General features: G+C 41.4%; 1 protein-coding gene across 1 annotated transcript; it reads left to right on the forward strand.

The window, feature by feature from the left end:
• The first annotated feature begins 2,347 nt into the window (after nucleotides 1–2,347).
• PRPS1 (phosphoribosyl pyrophosphate synthetase 1) lies at nucleotides 2,348–24,711 on the forward strand. Its single transcript, XM_045537917.1, has 7 exons — nucleotides 2,348–2,661; nucleotides 14,350–14,533; nucleotides 15,664–15,762; nucleotides 16,853–16,977; nucleotides 19,993–20,166; nucleotides 21,546–21,705; nucleotides 23,634–24,711. The coding sequence occupies exons 1-7, from the start codon at nucleotides 2,540–2,542 to the stop codon at nucleotides 23,724–23,726; spliced, it is 957 nt and encodes a 318-aa protein (XP_045393873.1). The 5' UTR covers nucleotides 2,348–2,539; the 3' UTR covers nucleotides 23,727–24,711.
• The last annotated feature ends 1,859 nt before the right edge of the window (nucleotides 24,712–26,570 follow it).

The raw sequence follows: 26,570 nt of genomic DNA on the forward strand, positions 1-26,570 counted from the left end.
ACTTGCAACTAAACTCTTGCCAAAGGGATGTGAGAGAAAGTGAGATGGACAAATTCCACCTCACTTGCTTAAAAAAGAAATTCCTTGCCTGGCCCTTGTCTCTTTCCCCCTTCCGTAAGTGAGAACGTGGATGTGCACATGACCTTCCATGGAGCAGGACTGTCCCACTGGCCTAGACCAGCCAGACTGTTATGCAAGAGAGAAACAATTTGCCTTACTTGAGCTGCTGCATTTTAGATTCTTTGCTGTAGAAGCTTACTCTTTACCCAAACACACTGGCTTCTTCATGGCAATGTGTTAAATTGTATCATGACTTATAATTATTTGTATCAATGTTTAATCCGCCTCCTAGGAAGCCAGCTTCTAATTGGTCTCCCTGCTTCCTACCCTGCCTCCTGCACTCTGTTCTCAGCAACTGCCCTGATCCTTTTAAAAGGGGAGTCAGATTATCTCACTCTTTGTTAAAAACCTTCATTCAGTAAAAGGAAAACCCTTACAATAACCTACAAGGTCCTGCATAGTGGATATTCTCCTTCCAATCACTCTTATCTCGATGATCTTACTTTGCTTATTTTCTCTTATAGGTACATGCTACCCCCCACCCCACAACATTCACCCTGTACTAGTATTCCTCAAGCCAGTCAAACACTTCCACCTTAGGGGCTTTGCCCTTGCCTTTGGCTCTGTCTAACTCAGATATCAACATGCCTCTTTTTTTAATCTCCTTCAGGTCTTAGCTCACATGTTATCTTTCCAGATAGACCTTCTCTGACCACCGTACCTAAAATTATACTCCTATCCCCTACACCCTGGCAAATTATCCCAGTTTCCTTGCCTAATTTTTCTTTACAGCACTTATCACCATTTGTGATACTATGTCTTTTCTTTATTTGCATGTTTATTGTTTGAAAAATGCAAAATCCATGGGGGGTGGGGTTTGATTGTTTACTACTGTATTCTCATGCATATACATAGGGCCTGGGTCATAAAAAGTGTACCATGAATATTTATTGATGAATGAATTCCTTGGGGGCAAATACTTTGTAGTCCCCTCAAGACCTAGTACACTGCCTTGTATGCAATAAAGCACTCAGTAAATATTTGATGGATGAACTATGATGGGAGACTACTAATATTCTGCCCTTGAGTCTGCTTCCTTCTCCGAGTATGCCTATACACATGGGCCTATATTAAATTTCTGAACATGTGGAAGTATGCAAAAGGTCAGAGGAGAGGTCCTCCATGGACATTGCTGAAAATGGCAGTAAGAGAAAGATAGGATGCTGCTTTGCTGCTTTGAGAATTTCCTGCCTTTGCCACCTAGACAAATCCCTTCCCCACTCTGGGTCCCAGTTGCAGCATATGTAAAATGAAGTTAGTAGACTAGATGATCTCTATTTTTGTAATTGGTAACTATGAGCACTACAGTCACTTTTGATTCTAGAACTGTATGATTTTTCTCTTCTCCTAACCCATGGTTGGAATATGCCTAACAAAAACATGGTGTAAGAATAAAACCTCACTTTGGTCCAATTAGCAAGGATCATTATAAAAATAATAAGACATGGTGTAAAAGCCACATTAACAACATGCAGATACGACTTCGAAGCTCACAGGAGGGAGACTGGACTAAAAATCGGGTTTTCTGATCCCTTCAGGACTCTTCATCTGAAGCTCCATGGTATTCTAGTTTTTCTTTCCTTTCCAAGAGTTACATAAATCAGACCCTTATTGCCCAGATATTTTGGAAAATCCACAGTGCTTCACTTGTTTGAACATACTTGGTCCCAGCGTTAAGAAACAAAACGCAACTTTCTCTGGCAGTGTCTCTGGATGATTCAGGTGGCATGCCTTCAGTCACTTTTCCCTTTAAGATTTGTCTTTCAGGCTGTTCAATTGCAGAGGGCAAACAAGCCCTTTGGATGCGCCTCTGTGATGTAAAAGTGCTTTAATTCAGCCCCATCCTTATTAAGAGAGAAAAATGGTGTTCAGAAACATGCAAACTCATGTGGCTGTCGTCCTGATGAACAGATTTTTTCAAAGCAAACTGTAAACCAGAGCCAGACTTACTTTCTCGCGCTGAGGAAGGAAAAAAAAAAATAGCAAGCGTGGCTGATTTCCCGCTAGCGGGAACGATCTTCGCGTCATCCCTCCACCCACGTCCCTCCACCCCCAGTCATCTCCCCGCGCTCCAGTCCGCTCTCCCGGACAGCTCAGCGACAGGGGGCGAGGCCAAGAAGTAGCCCCGCCCACTTCATGCGCTCCAGCCAATACCTGCAGAACCGGAGGGAGGCTGAGCTACAGGGAGGGGCCGGCCCCTCGCTCCCGCTCAGCTAATCCGGGCGGGGCGGGGTGTGGACTTCCCTGCTAACCCCGCCCCCCGGCTCTGGATAATTTAGAGCCGCGCGCGGGGCGGGAATGTAAGATGGCGGAGTAGCAGCGTGAAGAGGTTAGCATTGAGTCTCCGGGCAGACTTTGGTTCCTGCCTCCGCCGCAGCAGTGATCGCTTAGTTAAGAGTGCCTAGAGTAATTGGACAAGATGCCGAACATCAAAATCTTCAGCGGCAGCTCCCACCAGGATTTGTCCCAGAAGATTGCCGACCGCCTGGGCCTGGAGCTAGGCAAGGTGGTGACTAAGAAATTTAGCAACCAGGAGACCTGGTAAGGGCCAAATTGGGACCCCAATGTGACCTCACCCGCCCGAACAGCGGGGCGTAGAGGGGATGGGGCCGCCGCCTGAGTTCCGAGGGACTGCGGGAGGGGGAAAGAGGGAAGCTCTGTGGCGAGCGTGCCCCTTAGGCTGTTTCCGTTATGTTACCTCTTGCGGGAGGGTCACGTTCATTCTCACCGTGCGGTGGGGTGGAGTCAAGATGGAGCATGAGGCGAGGCTGCTGGGTTTAAAGGCAAGGGCTGGAGAACCAAGTGGATAGTGGCTGCCTAGAGCGACGGGAGGGGACACGTGGCTTTGCTTCGCTTTTGAGCCACCCATGCTAGACTGGGTTTGCTTCGGCTCTTGGACTAGCTTGCACTGGAGAACCGTCCGCGTAGTGTGAGCCTCCTTGGTCTTTCTCCTAGTGTCTAAGAAGTAGCTTTTTCATTTGAAATGGAATGGGTCCAGTTTGGTGTTGGGAGAAGCTGGCATTACATACTGTGGGCGCCAAAATTACTACGGGGGACTTCCCTTAGATCGGCAAGCGTTGGCTTTTCACATTTTTAGAATCATCTACTGCATAATCGGAGCCATAAATCTAGTTGAATAAGCGATGCATTGACTCTGCATCCTTGATAGCCAGCATCTCAGCTTGAGCCATCCAGAAAGTCTAGGGGACTTTAATTCTGGAATCTTTGACCTTCCCCAATGCAGCTCGTGGTACCGATAATGGCAAAAGCATATTTTTCGGTAACGGAGTGTACCCTGCACTTGTGCACTTCTCTTCTCTTAGGGTGGGGAATTTAGGAAACATTTTTATACCTGAATGTTAAGATAATTGAAGACATAATGGAATGGAAGACCAGGATTGGACAGTGCATTGCAACTTGAATTTTTTTCATTGCCTTACCACTAAAACTTGCTTCCTCCCCCTCACTTCCACCGTGTACCTGCGCCATGGGACATCTTAGAGATAGCCTGGTTCTTTCAATAACTCTTCCACTTAAATGCGGGATCTTCTGGTTCTGATATGTGTACTTTGTGTTTTGTTATGCAGGATCTTCTGGTTCTGATAGGTGTACTTTGTGTTTTATTGTTACCCTGTTGAGCAAATCAGAGCACTGCCCACAATCTTACAGATACAGTCATCTGTTAAGGCAAAAGTTTTCACCTAATAATTTGTTACATTACTTTGAACATTTTTTTTCTTAAACGCTTTTGTTTACTTTTTTTCTTTAAGCTGATTTCCAAGGGTAACTGCCCTTATCTTTTTTTTTCTTTTTTTGAGACAGGGTCTTGCTCTGTAGCACTGAGTAGAGTGCAGGCTGCAGCCTCAAACTCCTGGGCTCAAGCAATCCTCCTGCCTCAGCCTCCAGAGTAGCTGGGACTACAGCTGCGGCCATCCCCAGCTAATTTTTTCTATTTTTAGTAGAGATGGGGTCTCTTGCTCAGGCTGGTCTAACTCAGGCAGGTCTCCCAACCTCTGACCTTAAAGCGATCCTCCCGCCAGCGACTGCACCCAACCCTCTTTTAATCTTTTTAAAGATCAAGGTGATAAAAGTAATGTCTACTGTAATGGACAGGTTCCTGGATTATTGTGCCAATAATTGTGATGCAAATGTACTGTAAACACTGCCATCTGTAACCAGCCTGCACCTCAGGCAAAAGAGGTGCTCAGTCTTTAGCCTTGACCAAACATCATGGACCTTCGTTAAGAATACAAAACAGGACAAGACTTTTGTTGCGAATGGCCAGATAGCTAGGGGACAAGAATGTTTTTCACTTGGAGATTTTCTTTGGCCCCTGTGGTTATTTAATCCTTTTCCTATGCTCCCAGGAAAAATATGAACAGTTTATTTTCTCCTTGTCTTAATCCGTCTGCATAATGCAACATACCAGAACCTGAGGCTATACTGGGTGAGGGGAGGGGGAAAACAAGCTCATTTTCTCAGTAGAAGTTGATTTCAAATAAGCCCAACATGGATAATTGCTGACTGGCTAGGTTTCCTTGGTTCTGGCTTAATCATTAGCTTTTTGGTTCCTTAGATATTCAGAAATCTTCATTTAACATAATCAAATATGCTATCTGTGGAGCTCCCCCCAACCTTTGTCTTTTCTATGCTGCAGACATAACTGCTCCCCTGGGTGACTCTTGGGATCTAAAGGTCATGGACAGGGCAACTCAGTAGGTGCTGTGGGTTGTCTCTTGGGGAAAAAATAAAACAATTTTGCTATTTCCTACAATTTGGCAGAATCTCAGGGGTTGATGCTCTCTTGAGCAGAGTAGCTTTTCTTTTGAAATCAGGATTATCCTCAGCGGTCTAGTTATTTTGGAAACATACAGAAATAGAGGTTAAAAGTTAAGGTGCTGGAATCAGGGAACCTGGACTTGAATCCTTAACCTTTGTAGAAGACAGAAGGAAAAAAGATATCTCTCATAATTCTATCACCCAACATAAACTGTTCACATTTTGATTTATGACCTCCCAGATGTTTGTTATATATGTGTGCATTTTATATACTTTTTTTACTTTTAATGGTTTTCTTCATTTAGCAATATATTTTGAGTAGTTTCTTCCTTTAATATTTAGTCTGTGTGATTTTTTAAAGTTATTTAGTTAAAAAGAGACAGGGTCTCACTTTTTTGCCTAGGCTAGAGTGCAGTGGCTGTTCACAGGCATGATCATGGCGCATTGCAGCCTCAAACTCCTGGGCTGAAGTGATCCTTCTTTCTGCCTCGGCCTCCAGAGTAGCTGGGACTATAGGTGCATGCCACCATGCCTAGCTAGTCTATATGATTTGAAACGGCTGCATATTCTTATGGTTATACCATTATTTTATTTTATTTTTTTTTGAGACAGAGTCTCACTCTGTTCCCTGGGGCTAGAGTGCCGTAGCATCAGCCTAGCTCACAGCAACCTCAAACTCCTGGGCTTAAGTGATCCTACTGCCCCAGCCTCCCGAGTAGCTGGGACTACATGCATGCGCCACCATGCCCGGCTAATTTTTTGTATATATTTTAGTGGGTGTTTGGCTAATTTCTTTCTATTTTTTTAGTAGAGATGGGGTCTCGCTCTTGCTGAGGCTGGTCTCGAACTCCTGAGCTCAAATGATCCACCCGCCTCGGCCTCCCAGAGTGCTAGTGCTAGGATTACAGGAGTGAGCCACTGCACCCGGCTGAGTTTTTTTTTTTTTTTTTTTTTTTTGAGACAGAGTCTTTGCTCTGTTGCCCAGGCTAGAGTGAGTGCCGTGGCGTCAGCCTAGCTCACAGCAACCTCAAACTCCTGGGCTCAAGCGATCCTCCTGCCTCAGCCTCCCCAGTAGCTGGGACTACAGGCATGCACCACCATGCCCGGCTAATTTTTTTTTTCTATATATATTTTTAGTTGGCCAGATAATTTCTATTTTTAGTAGAGATGGGGTCTCCCTCAGGCTGGTCTCGAACTCCTGACCTTGAGCGATCCACCTGCCTCGGCCTCCCAGAGTGCTAGGATTACAGGCGTGAGCCACCTCGCCCGGCCTTATTTTATTTTTTGAGACAGGGTCTTGTTCTGTCACGCAGGCTGGAGTGCGATGGTATGATCGTAGTTCACTGCAGCCTCAAACTCCTGGGCTCAAGCGATCCTCCCACCTCAGCATCCTGAGTAACTGGGACTACAGGTGTGTGGTAGCACACCTGGCTGATTTTTAAAAATTTTTCTTGCAGAGATGAGGTCTCACTATGTTGTGCAGGCTGGTCTTGAAATCCTGGCCTCCCAAAGTGCTGAGATTATAGGTGTGAGCCATATACTGTAGTTTTAGATAACCAAGTCCCTGTTAATTGGATATTTCCAATTTCTGATCTAATGCTTTTATATGAAAATCCTTGAATATAAATCTTTGACTATGTCTGATAATTTCCTCAATAAATCCCTAGGGAGGAGCCAGGTGTGGTGGCTTGTGCCTGGGACTACACAAGCCTGGGACTGGAGGCTGAGGCAAGAGAATTGCTTGAGCCCAGGAGTTTGAGGCTGCAGGGAGCCATGATTGTGCTGCACTCTAGCCTGGGCCACAGAGCAAGACCCTGTCTCTTGAAAAAAAGTAATAAATTCCTAGGAGGGGAATTACTAGGTTAAAGGGTATACACCATTTTTCAGGCTTTTGATACCTATTGCCAAATTGCTTCCCAGAAAAGTTGAAGTAATCTCCAGTTTCATCATCCATAACAGTGTTGATAATATCTGATGTATAGTGAATGTTTAAAGGTGTGCTAGTTTCCATGCTAAGCACTTTGTGTACGTTGTATTTAATCTCCTCAAAACTGCTATGAGAAGTTACTCACTATCTCTTTTACTGAGGAGGGAACTAAGATTCAAGGTTAAGTAACTTGCTCAACTCTGTGTATGATGATTCTTTTAAATTTTTGCTTACATGATACCTCACCTGGCTTTCAGAACTTCTGGATATACCAAACTTTTGACTCTGTTCTCTTCAATATCAGTAAATAACTATGGTTTATTTGGTTAATTTTGTATTGGCTGAGAGGAGGAAGACTTCAACTTCAGTTGCCTAGGATTTTCCTAAGAACCGTACCTTTTGGTTAGTTAATCCCATGTATTTTGCACATGCCAACATCTCCATAGTCTGAATTCTTGAGATTTTCTTAATACCATCTGCCTTTTAGGTTAGCTATATTTCCTTTTTGTATGTTTTAACATTCTGTGCTGGTTGGATGCACTTATTCCTAATGCTAAAGGAAGGGAAAAAGAGAAGCTAGTTTTCTCACTGATTGGATGGGCATAACAAGTCCTCTCGCCTCTCCAAAACAGCTGGGAGAATGATTGGCGCAAAGCCATTTGGAGAGCACTCCATTAACTAGAGGGAGAGAACAAAGAGTGTTATCCTCTAAATTGCTGAACTGGGTCTTTCTGCCTAATAGATTATATTAGGAGCAAACAGGTTTTAGGCCCAACTGTTCTTCCATCAGGTGCTGCCATACCTCATCTCTTAGATTTAGAAGAAACCAAAAATCATTTATTGACCAAGTTGTATAATGAGTGTAGTTCATGGACTTTTTAAGGCTTTGTCAAAGTCCATGTGTTTAGCAGTACTACTAGAGGGAAAAATTGGTCTTAATAAGTAAAATTAGAATTATACACAGTAAAACAAGTCAATATCCTAAGTTTACTTTTACCACCTTATTTTTAACAGTTAAATAACTTGCACAAGTTATTAGATACGTGCCTCACCATAACAAATATCTTTCTATGCTGAGGGTAAATTTTAGTTTTAAGTTTGACCTTGGGAAACGTCTGACGTGTAATAACAAAATAGTGATTGTGTTGGGTGGTGAGCTGATAGTGATTTAAAAAAATTATTCTTCAAGCCTTATGTGATGTTAGAATATATTATTTTTAAAAGAATCTCCTGTTAAAGCTATATATTTAGCTGATCCTCTCTGATGTTTAATTTTATAACTGATACGTTGCCTGCTTTTAAGAAAGGATTTGAAGTGTTTCACAATAGTCACAAGTTTAAGAAGCAATGTGGAACGATGGACTACAGTAATTGTGCCTAGAATTTGCCATAAAATGATCACTAAAGTTTGGTGTTAGTTTAACTGTATCCCTGGGCTTCCTGGCAGACAGAGGGATAAAGGCGTATGCAATGGATTATGTAGCTTTTCTTTTTTTTTCTTACAGCACTGTCAGCTAGCCTGGAATTGTGGAGCTTTTATTTTCATAAGGCTAATTTTATGGGTGGGATTCTTAAATTGTTATGGTGAGTAACATAATGAACAAAATAGCAATTTTGTGGGTTTTTCTTCTTACAATCTTTACTTTTTAATTGAATTATAACATGAATGGAGAAAATGAACAAATTTTCAATGTACAGAATTTTACGTATGGAAAGCATTCATAATGACCATTATGTAGGTCAGGATATGGAATATTTCATCACCACTGCAGGTATGTCCCCCTCCCAGATGACAGCTCCAAATATGGGTATTTTTTATACTGACTGATAGTTGAGGCATTGGTAAAGGGAGATAAGCCACCATGGTCTAAGTATTGTTGTTTTCTGGTCTTATTTGATAATAATAAAGCTTTAAAAACATAGAGGAATAGATAGTTAGCCTGTCCCTTATCCTGTCTTGGATCAATGGTCAAATTACATTTGTCCTCTTAACTCCTAACAAACCACCTGGATCTGGCAAGTGAATGCCTGGAGCACAGATAACATTTGTGTTCTTGACAAAAACAAGTTCTATAGATTTCTGATACCAGATGTAGAGGGCAAAGTTGACATTATTGGAAATGAATGTGCCTGACTCCCTCCACCCAGGGAAATGGAAAATTTGGTCAAGGATGTGACTTATGAGGGATGAATGTGGGCAGGATTAAAGTTTTCTGTGTGTTTTAGTTGTTCAAATAATGTACCTATTTTACATTTAACAGCACGTATCAGTTCAGTTCCTGGGTCACACTAGCCACATTTCAGGTGTTCAATAACCACATGAGACCAGTGGGTACCATATCGGACTGTACCATTCTAGGGCCTACATTTTGGAAAACATGAAAGTTGTCCTTCTAGAAAGCCCTTCCTGGCTCCCTCCTGCCTATCTGAATTTTGTTGAATGTCTTCAGAAAGCAATTTTGACATTGGCATAGTTGGTATTTCAAACAGATTCAATTGTTTCTTAAGGCTGATCTTGGTGATTAATAAAATCCTCAGCATAAAAGATACCCTTTTACTTTTTATAATTGAAGGTAAGGCAAAGTTCATATAAAAGCTGAATCAAGTATTCATAAATTAGAACAAAAAAGAGGTAAATCTGTCACTTCAGTTATGTGGAGGTTCACAAAATTGCTATATTGTTCATTATCTTACTCAGCACCACTATTTAAGGATCATGCCATAAAATTCTTTGTCACTATCATCCTGGTGAGCCCATCAGGTTATAGTTCTACCCCAAATTAAATATAATACAAGTATCTGCAAAAGGATATGAGCAGATTTGTCAACCTTTTAAACAAACATGTTCACACTTGCCTCTATTGTAGAGCCAAAAATGAATTATTTTGTGAAGGATGATAAAAGTCAGCCTTCTAGATTTTCCCAATAGCAGGCCTGAAGCCAGTTTATAATCTGTCTAAAATGAGTGGGTGCAAGGGGCAGCTAATTCTGAAGGATGTTTATTCATTCATTCATATATCCATTCATGCATCCATTTTTCATGGTTTTGGCACTGGCTGGCTGGGGACACCAGTAAGTGGGACTGATCTGGTCCTTGCCTTCACAGAGCTTGCATTCTAGTGGAGGAGAGACAGTAAGCACGTACATAAATAATAAGGTGATAAGAAATTGTGGTAAGTGTTCTGAAGGGAGTAAACCAGGGTGATGAGAAAATACGAGGGGGGGGATCACTTTAACTTTTTATTATGGAACATTTCAAACATAAATGGAAGTAGACAAAATGGTAAAATGATCACTCCCTACTCCCGGTACCCATCACACATTTCAGCAGTTATCAATTTTTGGCTACTCTTTTTTTTTTAAGGGGTCAGGGGTTGTGAGGGGGGTGGGTGCTCAGTTGCCTTGTTAGTTTTTGCTGAGACAGTCTCACTCTGTCGCCCTGGGTAGAGTGCAGTGGCAGTCTTTGTAGCTCACTGCAACCTCAAACTCCTGGGCTGTAAACTGTCCTGCCTCAGCCTCCTGGATAGCTGGGATTATGAGCACACGCTGAAGTGCCTGGCTGGGGTTTTTTGTTGTTGTTTTTTCACTTCTTTCTTTTTTTTTCCTTTTTCTTTTTGGTAGAGACAGGGTTTCGCTCTTGTTCAGGCTGGTCTTGAACTCCTGATCTCAAGCGATCCTCCCTCCTGCCTTGATCCTCCCACCTGGGCCTCCCAGGGTGCTTGGATTAAAGGCGTGAGCCACCACGCCTGGCCTACAGCTACTCTTGTTTCATCTGTTATTCCCCCTTCACACATAATGCCCACAATTGAATTATTTTGAAGCAAACACAGGTGTTAATGTCACCCATGTGTATTTTAGTAACCATGATACCATTATCACACCTAAAAAATTAACAGTAATTCCTTACTGACAAATAACTAGCCAGTGTTCCAGTTTCCCCAGCTCATAAATGTGGGGTTTTTTGTTTGAAACAGTATGCAAATAAGGTCCATACAGGTATAATTGGTTGATATGATTTTTAAGTCACTTTTAAGTTTACAGGTTCTCTGGGTGGTCACTTTTGATAAGATGGTCAGGGAAAGAAGGTGTTTTGATTGGGGGCCTGAAAAGTGAGTAGGGTAGCTGTAGGAAGAACATTCCAGGTAGTGGGGAGAAGTGTAAAGGCCGTGAAGTAGAAACAGGTGTATTCAAGGAATGTAAGGAAGAGTGTGGCCAGTGTATAAGCTAGGGAGAAAATATTTTGAAATGAGTGATTTCTCGAATTAACTATCCTCCAAGTTCCCTCGCAGTATTATATAGTTTCTTAGAAAATAATACAGTTAGACTAAGTTCTTTTTTTTTTTTTTTTTTTTTTTTTTGAGACAGAGTCTCACTCTGTTACCTGGGCTAGAGTGCCGTGGCGTCAGCCTAGCTCACAGCAACCTCAAACTCCTGGGCTCAAGCGATCCTCCTGCCTCAGCCTCCCGAGTAGCTGGGACTACAGGCACGTGCCACCATGCCCGGCTAATTTTTTCTATATATATTTTAGTTGGCCAGATAATTTATTTTTAGTAGAGACGGGGTCTTGCTCTTGCTCAGGCTGGTCTCGAACTCCTGACCTCGAGCGATCCTCCCGCCTCGGCCTCCCAGAGTGCTAGGATTACAGGCGTGAGCCACCGCACCCGGCCATAGACTAAGTTCTTTTGATTGACTACAGAAGTGCTGTTGTTTTTAGTTATGCTTTTATGACCTCCAGCAATGGTTTACTCAAGAATACACAGAGTATAATAATGTACTTTTTGTTGAAATTGAATTTTGAAATAATCGTAGATTGACATGCACTTGTAAAAAATAGTACAGAGAGATCCAGTGAGCCCATTATCCACTTGTCCCCAAGTTCCCAATCATAGTTTTCCAAACTGTAATTTTCTTGTAAAACTAGGGTACATCGTGTCAACCAATATATCGACATTGATACAGTCAAGACATAAAATGGTTTTATCACTGTAAGGGTCCTTCCCGTCGTAACCACATCCACCTTTCTCCTCCTCCCCCTCTGTAGTTTTCCTTTTTACATTGCCTTTGTCTGGTTTTGGTATCTGAGTAATACTTGCCTTATAAAATGAGCTGGAGAGTGTTCCCTCGTCATCTGTCTTCTAGAAAAGATTGCGCAAAATTGGCGTTAATTCTTCTTTCAATGCTTGGGTAGAATTCTCCAGTGAAGCCTAGAGGTTTATCAGTTTTATTGATAGTTCCGTCCCCTCAAGAACCAGCTTTTTGTTTCATTGACTTTTTTCTGTTTCCTGTTTTCAGTTTTAGTGACTTCAGCTCTTGTGGTTATTTTCTTCCTTCTGCTTGCTTGGAGTTTATTTTGCTCTTTTCCTAGTTTCTTGAGGTAGGAACTTAGATTATTGACTTGAGCAAATAATGCACTTTTAGCATAAGCATCCGTGGTATAAAATACTTACTGAATTCAGTGCCTGAAGATTTATGTTCAGATATCCTAAACTAATGTGTTTTCCTTTTTGTTCTTGGTGTCAGGAAGCTCGGCTGGTTTTTTCTATTTGCTTTTATTTTTCTTGCTTTACAGTACAAACTAACCCCATTCTTTTTTTAAAAATGCCTTACAGTTTTTATTTTGATGGTGTTGTATGAAAAGTGAAATTAGTAGGAAAAAAAGACCCAGCAGCTGTTGGAGGGCTTCCATAGGCATCTTAGCCAAAAGGACTGGTTCAAAAGCAAAATAAACCCATTTGTCAGGAAGGTGTGAAAGGAAGCAGCCATGAGACAGCCTTCAGTGCTTAAAAGCCCATTCTTCTTATAATAAAAGTAGGATCCCTTCAATAGCTATGTGGGTTAGAAATGAATAAGTCATTATCTGCTATGTCAGCTTCTTCTGGCAATCGAATTACCTCTGCTGAGATAATTCTCCTTGAGGTAATGCTCTTTGAAGTTTTGTTTGGGGAGAGAGGATTGGGGTAAAAGTGATCCTGACAGGCATAGGACAGTGGATAGTTCCTGAAACCACGCAGAAGATAGCACTTAGAGTGAGATAAAGGTCTGGATCTTTTATTATTGCCTTTTGATTCAAGCAAAAAATTTTTCTCTTGCTCAGTAGGGGTTGTCAGCCATTTTTTTTTTTTTTTTTTTTTTGAGACAGAGGCTCACTCTGTTGCCCCGGCTAGAGTGCTGTGGCGTCAGCCTAGCTCACACCAACCTCAAACTCCTGGGCTCAAGCAATCCTTCTGCCTCAGCCTGAGTAGCTGGGACTACAGGCATGCGCCACCATGCCTGGCTAATTTTTTCTATATATTTTAGTGGGTGTTTGGCTAATTTCTTTCTATTTTTTAGATCATAACTTTTTCTTGGTAGGGACCCAAGTATGGGTATTAAAACTTTGATTTTGTGGTAAAATAATAGCCCTACTCCGTAACTGGAGTAACTTTCCTATGGAGTTTTATTAAATAAGACTCACTGATTGGACCAGAGTACAGTTAGCACAGAATGAGGGTAAGGACCACATCTGTTTTATTCACCACTGTTTCCATGGCACCTAGCACAGTGACTAGCATATGAACATTTAATATTAGTGAATTGCCAATATGGTGGAGGTGATACTATCTTCTGTATAAAGTGTCATTATGGAACAGTAGCAGTTCATTCCTTATGATATTTCTACTTTTGTTATGTATGGAATATGTAACAGTCACAGGTGATGTATCAGGCTTATATGCACATCACAACTGCAGATCAAAAATATTTGGAAAAAATTGCACCTGTATAGAACATGTACAGACTTTTTTCTTGTCATTATTTTCTGAACATACAGTATAACAGCTATTTACATAGCATTCACACTGTATTAGGTATTTTTTTATTGCCAGTCAAATTTAGCAATGGGGGGTTGAATACCAACTTTAGTGACACTAATGTTAATAAGTTCTGATAACCCACTACCATCGGACCAGCCTGTATTAGGTATTATAAGTAATCTGGAGATGATTTAAAGTATACAGGAAGATGCACATAGTTTATATATGCAAATACTATATCATTTTACATAAGGGACTTGAGCATCAGTGGATGCTGGTATCCAAGGGGGGTCCGGGAACTAATCCCCCTTAGATACCAAGAGATGACTAACTATACTTCTACAGATAGTAAGGTCTAAGAAGCATAGCTTCCCTACAGGTATGCTGTGAATGGGTTATAGCTACATGTGGATACTGAGGCCTCAGACTTCAGGTAATCCCCTGGAGGGACCCCTATACCCAGAAGCAGTTCACTGCTTCAATTTACTCCAGTGGAGTATGCAAATATTACCATTTTCTACATGTGACATGACATGAAAAAGATTGGCTAATGTTAGTCTAAAGTACTTACAAATAATTGGACCATAATTTCGGCAGGCAGCCTGTATTTCATCTCACAGGTTGTGATCTGCGGTTGCTTGAATCCATGGATGTGGAACCCAAGGAAGTGGAGGGCTGACTGTATAAGTACTTAAAAATCTATTTTATGTTGTTTTTCTTTCCCCATTGCAGTGTGGAAATTGGCGAAAGTGTACGTGGAGAGGATGTCTACATCGTTCAGAGTGGTTGTGGTGAAATCAATGACAATTTAATGGAGCTTTTGATCATGATTAATGCCTGCAAGATTGCTTCAGCCAGCCGGGTTACTGCAGTCATCCCATGCTTCCCGTATGCCCGGCAGGATAAGAAGGATAAGGTAGGAGCAGAATCTTTTTTTTTTTTAAAGCAGGGGAAACAAGTACTTCCCAAAGTCACAAAAGAACTCTGTAACCAGCAGATAGATATTTAGGGGGCATTTTTTAAATCACATTTTCTTAGGTATTACCCTATCTTCAAAATAATAGACATATATTAATAATTGGTTTGCATAAAGCAACATTTATAGTCTATGTTTTATTCCAGTCCTACATATGTAACTTTCAGTTAGCTCACTGGTATTTTTAATTGTATCATTCCACCAACTTTAGTGGAATAGAATATTTTTTAAAGCTTATGTAGATCCTCTCAAAGTGTCATAAGATTGGGGTCCTAGTTATGACCTCTTCGTAAAACTTGAAGTCTGTTACATGAATACTTGGTTTTCACATATAAAACTTTGCAAGTCTATTGTAATTAATGCCCAATTTCATGCACAATGCCTGGGAGAAGGCCAGATATTTTTATTCCAACAGAGTATAAATTAAAGGGCATGGACTTGTCTATTTTATAGTGCAGTGAGTATATTTATCTTTTTTTTTTTATTTCAGCTCTTCATGGGGGTACAAAACCTCAGGTTACATACATTGTCCGTGTCCCACCTATTTATCTTTTTTTTTTTTAAGGGATTTACGGTTATTGGAAGGTTGACCTCCAGATGAATATGGCAGTGATATAATTTATAAAAAAAAACCTCTATAATTTCTATTCTTTATTGATGTATCTTTAAACTTTGACACATCAGATATTATACAGGTTTGAGTATGCATGCGCTAAAAATTTTAATTAAATTATTTTAAGAAGATTTTTAGGTTTACCTAGTTTGAATAATTGTGCATTGGAAACATTTGAATAGGATGAAAATATGTATGCTAAGAAAATGAAAGCTAGGAAGGTATTTTCTTTATTGAAATAGTGTCCTGAGATGGAAAAGTGATATTGTACTTAATGTTCGTTCTAGATTTTAATCTACTAAAAGTCAATGGCCATGTCTCTTTCTATGAATTTCCTGGTAGCATGGTGCCTTAAACATAGTAGGTGTACAATAGTTTCTTGATCAAATGAATTGTTTTTCAAACTGGCCTTTTCATTTTTCTTTTTTTTGCTTCCTCTTTCCTCCTCTCCATTTAGAGCCGGGCTCCAATTTCAGCCAAACTTGTTGCAAATATGCTGTCTGTAGCAGGTGCAGATCATATTATCACCATGGACCTACATGCTTCTCAAATACAGGTATCAATGGAACCTAAATATTAGGGGTTAGAAAGGTAGGAGGTGAGTACTGATGATGCTGAAGACTGCAGAGAAGCCAAAAATTATGCCTAAGTACAGCTTAAATAAACTAGACAACAACATTTTAAAATGTATTCACATTAAGCATGGTTCCGTGATCTTGGTCATTTGAGGTGGTGAGATAGGGAGGCAGTCTGGTATTATGGGGAAGAACGTAGACTTTGGCATCAGACCTAGATTGAATACTGGTTTTGACGCTTAACTAGCTTTGTAAGCTTGGGCAGGTTACTTAACTTCTGGTCATACTTTTTCATTATTGTGATTATAAGATGTTAAATTCATGATATAATGCCTGGCCCATGATAGGTATTCATAAATAGGAGGTGTTATTGTCATTATTTTCTTTGAATATTCACTGTCTTAAATTTAGAGCCACAGATATTGGAACCTACTTTCTAGCATAAACCTAGAAGAAGGGGAGTAGAACACCATTTTAATGCTTTTCAAAGAGGCTTTCAACTCATTATCATTTCAGGCTTATGGGAATTCAATGAAGTACATAGGACAAGAGATTGTACTTATTTTATAGAAAGGAACAACTTGAGAAACACAGCTAATTTGTATCAACTAGAGTTAGAATACAGATCTCCTGACCTCAAGCTATTCTTTGATTGTTTACTGTAAATAGCTTCCACTAAGTTATACACCATAGCATCTCTAACTGGTTTATCAATCAGCTTTTTGCTCCTTAACAAATCAATGCAACATAAAGCAGTATTTATTAACGCATGAGTCTGCATGTTGGCTGGGCAGTTCTTATGGTCTTGGCTGAACTTGGGCTGTTCTTCACATGGACTCACTCATGTTCCTATGGGCAGTTGTGGGTTGGCTGAGGGCCGGGCTCTCTGCCACAGCCTAGATTTGAGGAGGCCGTTTTTATAATCTACCACACTGGGCATGCCTTCCCATCCGTTTGAATGTTGCAGTAAGGTACTGTTTGAACAAGTTACTACTTTCTTTGTGTTAGCCATTTATAAATAAATGGAAGAGAAGGAAAATGAAGCAAAACTGATCTAGCTTCTTTCTATAGGGCTTTTTTGATATCCCAGTTGACAATTTGTATGCAGAGCCAGCTGTCCTGAAGTGGATAAGGGAGAACATCTCTGAGTGGAGGAACTGCACTATTGTCTCACCTGATGCTGGTGGAGCTAAGAGGTATGGCTGAAATTAGTATTGTAACCAATATACTGGGAAAATCTTTCAGACAGTTGTGTCAGAAAGTGATGTCTTTCTATCCAAGTGGTGGTTTTTAAGTATACTTCTGAATGGATATAGCAGTAGTTGGGACATGGGTTCAGTATAGTGTGTGTTACTTACTCCTCTTTTTATTGGCCTGAGTCACTACTTGGAAGACAAGAAAGAAAAAAGGCCCTAAATAGTCACGGTATTGTGGACTTGACTGTAACACATGAATAACTTGGCACTATAGAGTTAGCAATACTGCAATAAACCTATTGAGTGATAGGAAATTTGGTTTTCTAATGAACGGCAGTTGCTATGAACCACGTATTAGTAGACAAGTTTGCTTTTCCATACCTCTTAATGCTGTTAATTTGGGGGGGGATTAAAATCAAGCAGGAAGGAAAACAAAATGTGGTATTTTTATTTAAAGCCAAGACCATAAAATTTTAAACAAACTGATTGCCAGGGCTTGCCAGTTACAGCGCTTTCCAGCTCACATGGTGCAGACTAAGAGCTCTTGATTTCCTTAGTGGATTACTCGTTAGTAATGCATTCAAAAGCATTTCACATGTTCTTCTTGTTGTGGAAATAGAATGAAGAGCTACAAACCACAGATGATTAGGAAAAGCTAATTCAGAATTTTCCAAAAAGCTTTTCAAATCTTCAACGACTGTTTCTCAACAACCTCTTTATTTCAGTAACTTCCACAGAACTGATAAGCTTGAGAGCTTGAGTTGTTCTATCCAGCCAGATGTATGGCTTGGTGAGCCCCATGTAATCACTAGTTACCATCTATAATACTGGAGGCAGAGCCTAAAAAACATCCCTCTACTGGTAGTCATCATACTTGTCTTAACTTACTGGCCATTATTTTCATATCTTGCCTTGGGGCTTAGAAAATAGTCACATTTGAAATAATGAAGGAGTTTCTTTCCAAAGTTGGGTACAGGAGAACTGCCTTTAGTAGGTAACATTGCTACTTGATTACTTTTTCATTATAATTGTCTTATAGTGATGGAGTATTTTCTAAGTGAGTGGCTATCACTTTTTTCCCCCTACTGCCTATATAATTGCAGAATCACTTCTGTCTTGGCAGGGTTCAGGGATTAGGTGGAGATCCCTGTGTGATTTTGATTTGCCCAGTAGTTCTCCACTCAAGGGTGTAAGGAGTGACTTTTTCTCGCCCTCTTTATGCTTTGTTGGTCACTGAGCTTGTTGGCCATTGAGTATGGACAGTTTGGGACACAGACTGATTGATCACACATTTGCCTTGGGTAAGTAATCATTCCAAACAAATTAGTCACATTGATGTTACGTGCCTAAGCAGTAGTGATGGAGAGCACAGGGTGTAGTTCATTTAGATCAAGGTACAAATGTTGTCTAAGTTGTGGTTCGAACCTTATTATATGGCCACAGGTTCACAGAAAAACCTCAGCTCTGTGACCCTCTAGTCACAAAGAAAACAAAATGCTATAGTTTGATCAATGCTACATTAAAAAACAAGACAAAACCCAAAGCACAGGCCTCTTCCTCATGCATGACAGGGATGTCACAGCAGAGCATGAACAAACATGTCACTGGGGCAGCTCACTGTCATTTACACTGAATGGATTTCTGTTTGAGTTATGTGATACTTTATCCAAAAACACATTTGTCTTCTATCCCACCTTCTAGTCTGGTTTGTATTATCTTGCAATAAGAAAAATAAGAATGCTGTTTTGATTTTAGAAATACTTTGGGCTGTATAGTGAGATGCCCATCTTGATAACTTTCTTTCTAGCCTTCATAAAAGGAGCTCCCAAGCTTGGTGTCCAGGTACAGTTGGCACTGACTGTTGGTGGATGTTTTGCCACCATCACTGAGGGGAGCAATGAGGGCATAGGCATTGGAACAGGCTAGACACTGCTACTCTCCTGCCAGCTTCAGGGTCACTTCTCACCATCCACAGTCACAGGTCTTCCATGGCAGAAATTGGGACAGTCTGCGCACTCCCTGCATTAGTTAATGAAGTCTTCTTTCATCCGTTCTATTGCCAATCCATTAAATCAGCAGTCTCCAACTTTTTGGCACCAGGGACCAGTTTCATGGAAGATAATTTTTCCAGGGGACAGGGCTGGGGGTGGGGGCAGAGCTCAAGCAGGGGGTAATGCAAGTGATGCGGAGTGGCTGTAAATACAGATGAAGTTTCGCTCGCCTCTTGCTGTGCTACCGGTTCCTAAGTTTCGTGGAAAACAATTTTTCCACAGACGGGGGAGGGTGGGGGGGGGTAGGGGGGAGGCAGAGCTCAGGTGGCGATGCGCTGCCTGGTTCCTGACAGGCCATGGACCAGGGGCGGGCCATGGTGCATGGGTTGGGGACCACAGCATAAAATGTGTTTTAGCATTATACTCCTTCCCAGGACTAGTGAGGGTGTGTCCCCTACCAAGAATGAATGCTCATCTAAGTTTGACCAGTACATTCATAAACTGCTATCGGGATATGTAGGCATTAATCTATAAAACCCAGTTTGTGGCATCTGCCTTTGAGATGTCAGTCAGTGATGGTTGCTTTCTTCCAGCCCTGGGAACTATTTGGTTTCAAGGAGTATTCTCCCCCCCCAGAAAACATGTCCATTCTTTAGTCTATTTTTTCTTTTAAAGACAGGGTCTTGCTCTCTTGCCCAGGCTAGAGTACAGTGGCACAATCATAGCTCACTACAGCCTTGAACTCCTGAGTTCAAGCGATCCTCCTGCTTCAGCCTCCCAAGTAGCTGGGACTGCAGCTTGCATGTTGTCACATCTGGGCTTTGTTTTTTGCTTTTTTGTTGTTGTTGAGATGGGGTTTCACTGTATTGCCCAGTCTGGTCTTGAACTCCTGGCCTCAAGCAATCCTCTTGCCTCAACCTCCCAAGTCACTGAGATTACAGGCATGAGCCACTGAGTCCAGCTAAGATGCTGTTTCTTGTGTCCTAGAAAGCACACATACACATGAACACCCTTTGTTTTGTAGAGTAACCTCCATTGCCGACCGGCTGAATGTGGACTTTGCCTTGATTCATAAAGAACGGAAGAAGGCCAATGAAGTGGACCGCATGGTCCTCGTGGGAGATGTGAAAGATCGAGTGGCCATCCTTGTTGATGACATGGCTGATACTTGTGGCACAATCTGCCACGCAGCTGACAAGTGAGTGTGTAGTGCTGGGGCTGATGGTTAGAAGTAAAAAGCTAACAACTGCTGTCTGAACGCCTCAGCCTACTGATTCTTTTTGGAACTGAATTGAGGGGATAAGTGGCTCTGGAAGATTTTGATTACCCTAGGCTCGATTGCATAGAAATTGATAATTACTCTTATTTTTTTTCAGATTTTCTTAATTTTCCATTTTAAAATATATAATTCAATAACATTAATTACATTCATAGGGTTGTACAGCCATCACCACTATCTATTTATAAAGTTTTTTCATCACCCTGAGCACCCTACGTTTGATAGCTTTTTGTTTTAATGAAAATGGTCTTTTTAAACCTCCAAGTGTCTGAGCCTTGCACAGTGCCTGCAAAATATATGGGTGATGAATGATTCCTGGCTTAGATTCCGGAGTTGATGTTTATAAACCCATTTCATCCTTATGTTAATAAGGGAATAATTGCTGCCACAGGTCAACACCTTGAAATGTCAGTGGCTTTAACATGATAGTTCTTTCCTTGTCCGTGGCACACTCCAATGCAAGTATTCCTGGTTGGACTCATTTTCTCTAAGCAATAGTTCAGAGACGCAGACTCTTTCAATCTTGTAGTATGCTATATCTTTAACATGTGGCTTCCAAAATTACCTTGGAAGACATTTCCATTCTGGCCAGCCAGAAAGGGAAAGGAACACAGAGGATCACTTGCGAAAGATTTTTATAAATCCAGCCACAAAGTGGTATATATCTGTATCTGCCCACATTTCAATAGCCAAAATTAAGCTACACGACCACACCAAACTATGCAAGGGAGGCTAGGAAATGTAGGTCAGCTCTATGCCTAGGAAGAAGAGATGGAGTTTGTTAAGCACTGATGTCTGTGCCAGAGTCCTTTTACAGTAATCTAAACCTCTTCAGGTTAAGATTTTTGTGCTGTTCTTTCTCCTTGGTATGGACTGAATTGTGTCTTCCGAAATTCATGTATGTTGAGCCCCAACCCCCAATGTGATGATACGTGTAGACTACTTTTGGGAGGTATTCAGTATTAGATTAGGTCACGAGGGCAGGTCCCTCACGGTGGGATCAGTGCTTTTACAAGAAGAGAATGCCGGAGAGCTTGCTGGTACTCTCCCTGTGCCCCACTCACAAGGGGTCATGTGAGCACACAGCAAGGTGGCAGCCACCTATAAGCTAAGAGAAAAGGCCTTGTCTGCACCTTGATCTTGGACTTCTAGCCTCCAGAACGGTGAAATGTTATTTAAATCACCCAGTGTATGACATTTTATTATGGCAGCCCGAGCAGACTAATACACTCCCTCTCCCTGACTCAGATTCTGTAGTGACAAGTAAGATTAATCCATATGAACTCCTTTTCCTCTAGACTTCTCTCAGCTGGAGCCACCAGAGTTTATGCTATCTTGACTCATGGAATCTTTTCTGGTCCAGCCATTTCTCGCATCAACAACGCATGCTTTGAAGCAGTAGTAGTCACCAATACCATACCTCAGGAGGACAAGATGAAGCATTGCTCCAAAATACAGGTGAGAGTGAGATTATTGCAAAACAAGACTTCACTAAGTGTTTAGGAGGTGATTATGTAATGGTGAATTAGGTGTCTAGATTCTGAAGATTTCCTTCTTTGATCTTTTAGGGTTTAGTCTGTCATCAGAATCTGTGTTCCAAAAGTGAAAAAAAAAAATCACCTGTTTAGAAGTTCAAATTGCTAGACCTCAGTCTCTGGAGGATGGAGCCAAGAAGTCTGTATTTTAACAGGCTTTCCCTGTGATTCTGATGCACATTACAGTTTGCAAATCCATACTTTACAGTATGTTTGTCTTACTCATAACTATAGGCCCCTGTAGACACAATGTGAAACCTTTACAATGATTGAACTTTAGTGTTTCTCAAAGTGTGTTCTGGACCTAGGGTTCTTATTAAAATGTAGGTTCCTGGCCGGGCGCGATGGCTCACACCCTGTAATCCTAGCACTCTGGGAGGCCAAGGTGGGCGGATCGTTTGAGCTCAGGAGTTCGATAGCAGCCTGAGTAAGAGCGAGACCCCGTCTCTACTAAAAAAATAGAAAGAAATTAGCTGGACAACTAAAAATATATAGAAAAAATTAACCGGGCATGGTGGCGCATGCCTGTAGTCCCAGCTACTCGGGAGGCTGAGGCAGAAGGATTGCTCGAGCCCAGGAGTTTGAGGTTGCTGTGAGCTAGGCTGACGCCACGGCACTCACTCTAGCCCGGGCAACAGAGTGAGACTCTGTCTCAAAAAAAAAAAAAAAAAAGTAGGTTCCTTTTCTCCATCCAAGAACTACAAAACCAGAAATACTAGAACCAGTATTTTCAAGTAATTCCCCAAGTAATTGTTAGACACTAAAGTTTGAGTGCTGTTGCACTGAAAGAATAAGACCTTTCCTTAATTAAAGATGTGTACAGGTTGGTCCAAGTGCAGTGGTGTTTACGACTAATTGATCACAACCAGTTACAGATTCCTTTGTTCCTTCTCCATTCCCACTGCTTCACTTGACCAGCCTTTAAAAAAAAAAAAAATGTGTACAGTAACCTATTAGCTTTCTGAAATTTGTATATATATGTAGTTGGAGGATTGTTGCCATTCTTAAGAATTTTTTTCCAGTTTAAATATTCTTTTTTTCATTCTTAAGGACTTTAAAATGGCAACCCACCACCATTTTCATGAGCCAGAGTCAGGGATTTTCTTCCATTAGCATTTCAACCACTTTCCTAAGGGGTTATGTTACAGATGTTCTGAAGAGTAGCAGAGTACAGGCTCCTGAGGGGAAACAGTGCAGTGTAGCACTTTTAAGACGGAGGAGTACACAGCAACACAATTCACAATTGCAAAGATGAGTAACCTGAGTGCCCATTAATACATGAGTGGATTAATAAAATGTGGTATATGTATACTATGGCGTACTACTCAGCCATAAAAATGGTGAATTAATACCTCTTGTATTAACCTGGATGGAACTGGAGTCCATCCTATTAAGTGAAGTATCATAAGAATGGAAAAACAAATGCCACATGTATTCACCATTAAATTGGAACTAATCGATCAACACTCATGTGCACATATGGAAGTAACATTCATCGGAAATCAAGCAGGTGGGAGGAGGGGATGGGTAAATTCACACCTGACGGGTGCAATGCACACTATTTGGGGGTTGAGCACACTTGTGGCTTTGACTCAAATGGTACAAGGGCAATTTATGTAACCAAAACGTTTGTATCCCTGTAATATTCTGAAATTAAAAAAATAATAAAAGAAAACTACGTTCTTTTCGTGAGTCTCATATTAAAGCAAGAGATCTACTTATAGAAATAAATCTTGCAAATCTGAAAAGAGGAGGAACACGCACTGGGCTGCTCTGCTCGTCAGTGTCCGCAGATTGGCAAGTTATCTCTGTCCATATGATACTAACCTGATGCCCTTCTTGCCTTCCTAGGTGATCGACATCTCCATGATCCTTGCAGAAGCCATCAGGAGAACTCACAACGGGGAATCTGTTTCCTACCTGTTCAGCCATGTTCCTTTATAATAGAATGACTTCTGAAGCTTTTTAAAAATAAAAACAACCCCGCCCCCCCTTGTTTTCCCTTGGTATTTGATGACAAACTCCGCAGAAGACCTAGCTTATTCCAGTGTAGCTTTCTACATCCCACATCAACTATTAGCGCTTATCCTAAATGGGGAAATACAGATTGATATTAACTACTGGGATTCCTACCCGTGTTTCATTCTGACTTCCTCCATGATCTTAATGAGCCTTGCAGCTTTAACTATAGTTCAGCTGCTGCAAGATTTTATACTTTTGAAGGTGTTGTGTAGAGGTGTGTGACTGTGATTAGGGAAGCTCAGACTACTTTGCATGTGAATGCTTCAGGGTTTTCTTTGTTCAGAACAACTAGCAACAGAGCCAACCCACGTGGGACAAGGTCTCCAAGATCCGATGCTAAATTACAGCAAGAGCTCTGGGCTGCCCTAAATGTAGTCCTGGTAGCTTAGCATCCAACAAGGCAGGAGCAGGCAGCTCAGCTTGAGCAGCCATTGGGTGGGGGTTGGGGGGGTAGGGAGAGGCAGCACTTAGTGCAGCAAATGTTTCTTGGGAGGAAGAAGCCTGATCCATCACCATCTGCTTTACTGTGTAGCTCTGATTCTCCTTTATACCTGTTCCTTTCCATTGGCTTACCTTCATCCATCTCGACCTTTTCCTGGCCAAATATCCTCTTGGGCCCAAATGATCATCGTACCATAGTCTTCTGGAAAGCAAACTTGCTTCCTGCTATGTAATTGCTAACATTCCCATTAGATGATTTGCTGTAGCTTAATCTTCCTTAGCCTACTACTGCTGCAGCAGTAGGTTTTAGGTGATAATCGTAGTGCCTTTGGATTCATTTAAGTATTTAATTTTTATCTTCCTTCCTTGGATCTGTTTAGCCTCTCAAATGACCTGAGATTTCTGTTTTAAAAGATTGATGTTATTGTCTCTTGTAGAGGAAACTAATAAAGTATATGTGTCTTGATTTGGGGTCTGTATCATATCTGTACCGATCTCTTTCCTGAAGGTTTGGTTTAGATACCTTTCTGTCCAATGACAGCTCTTATTTCTTTGTTTCCGAACTATTTTAGCTGCATTGTTAAGCTAAGAGAACGCATTGGCAGCAGTTTTATTCAATTGTAAGATTTTAAGATGTTGGGTTTATTGAGAACTAGATATAGCTAGATATAGTACAATTCTGTGCAGAGTACCTGAATTATGGGATGTATAATGCCTGTTGGATCTCTGGTTCTTATTCTTAGGGATCTGTGAATTATTTTTTTATAGGAGGAGAGTAGTTTTTATGATTTATTTTGAGCCAGTTTTGCCAAATGTGATAATGTCCCTCCATTCATCAGTAATTAACATGTTTTGCATTTAATTTTGGCCCTTCTAAATAAAAACTTTTGAGAAGGTAAATGTACAGGATTTAAGAATGAACCATAATATATTCCGAAATTTTAAGTGAGTTTCTTGGTGCATCATCAAATAAGGGTACTCTTTTACTGTGGGAAACTACATGCCTCTGGAGCCTGAAGAGTGCTCCCTTATTATTGAAGCCTGGGTCTGCTTTTGTTCAGTTTGGTTTTGCTTTGGTTGGGTATTGGGATGTCTACTTTATAATTAGTCTGTTGATAAAAATGATTCAAGAAGGACTGAAGTTATTACAGCAAGTGTTACAGCGAGTAGTTCCGAGGACAAACTGAGCGGCACATGGAGAGTCGGAGAATCAAGGTTTATTCGCCGGTGGGCTCAGAGGGGTCTCGCCACAAAATTCTGAGCCCCGTCTACCCAATTTTTCCCATTTTTATTAAGTTGGGGTGATCCAAGGGAAGGGTCTCAGGTGACTAATGCCCACCAGGTAATAGGTTAGGTTAGTTTCTGCACCAGGTAATAGGTTTAGTGTTATGCTGATGCAGGTCTTCCGTGAGGGGTGGGGGTCTCAGGTGGCTGCTGTGCCAAGGAATAGATGGGGGTTTTCCTTATCAAAGTAAGCTATAACGCATGTGTGCCTCTGACCCTCTAGCCCTCTTTCATCTCCAATCTTTGCTCTAGGAGAAGCTGATGTGGCATGACAATGCCTTCACTTGCTATTTCCTAAAGTATTGGGTCAGTTGGTCAGGGCTCGTTGATTCAGAATATTGTGACATAAGACCTACTATGGGCCCCTTTGGGTAATCCATTTCCTAGGATGAGTTTTTGAGGTCATTCAAGAAAGGCCCTCAGTCCCCAACTTTGATCCCTATGCCTGGGGGAAGGCCAGTATTCAGTTTTCTGTGACACTCAGCAAAGTGCCATAAACACCTCCAAGTACATTCTCCCAACAGTGGGAGAGACTCAAGTGTCTTGGATGGCAGAGCAGTTCTTGACTGTGGGGAACAGTAACGAGAGCAGGCCGGTGGGGCACGAGGAAGGGGCAGCACCAAATCAGAGTGGGGGTGCAGTGAGCATGGTTGATATGAAGCTGTACTTGTGATAGCTATATGATCACACCCCGTCACCTCTCCCCATCCTCAGAACCAGAAAAAGGGATTACCTGGACCAAAGCTAAACTCAGCAACTCCCAGAGCTTACACCTCTGTAATAATGATGTGTTTCATCTCGAGTTGGGGCAAGTCCTTGTCTCTCTCCCAGGTCTGGACACCAAGTGTTTCCTGTTGAAAATGTTAACTCATCCAATAATAGCATGTAGCCCTTAACAACAGGGTTATTCAGAATCATAAAAAGCCTGAAATCCCCCCAAAACATTGTTTCTCCTATTGCTGCGCCCTCCTACTATCTTACCCTTATTAGCTCTCAGTTGTCGGGGAGGAGAGAAGAGGCCTCCGGGAGGGAATCTGGTTA

Source organism: Lemur catta, chromosome X (genome assembly GCF_020740605.2).
Source record: "Lemur catta isolate mLemCat1 chromosome X, mLemCat1.pri, whole genome shotgun sequence".
Lineage (NCBI taxonomy): Eukaryota > Metazoa > Chordata > Mammalia > Primates > Lemuridae > Lemur > Lemur catta.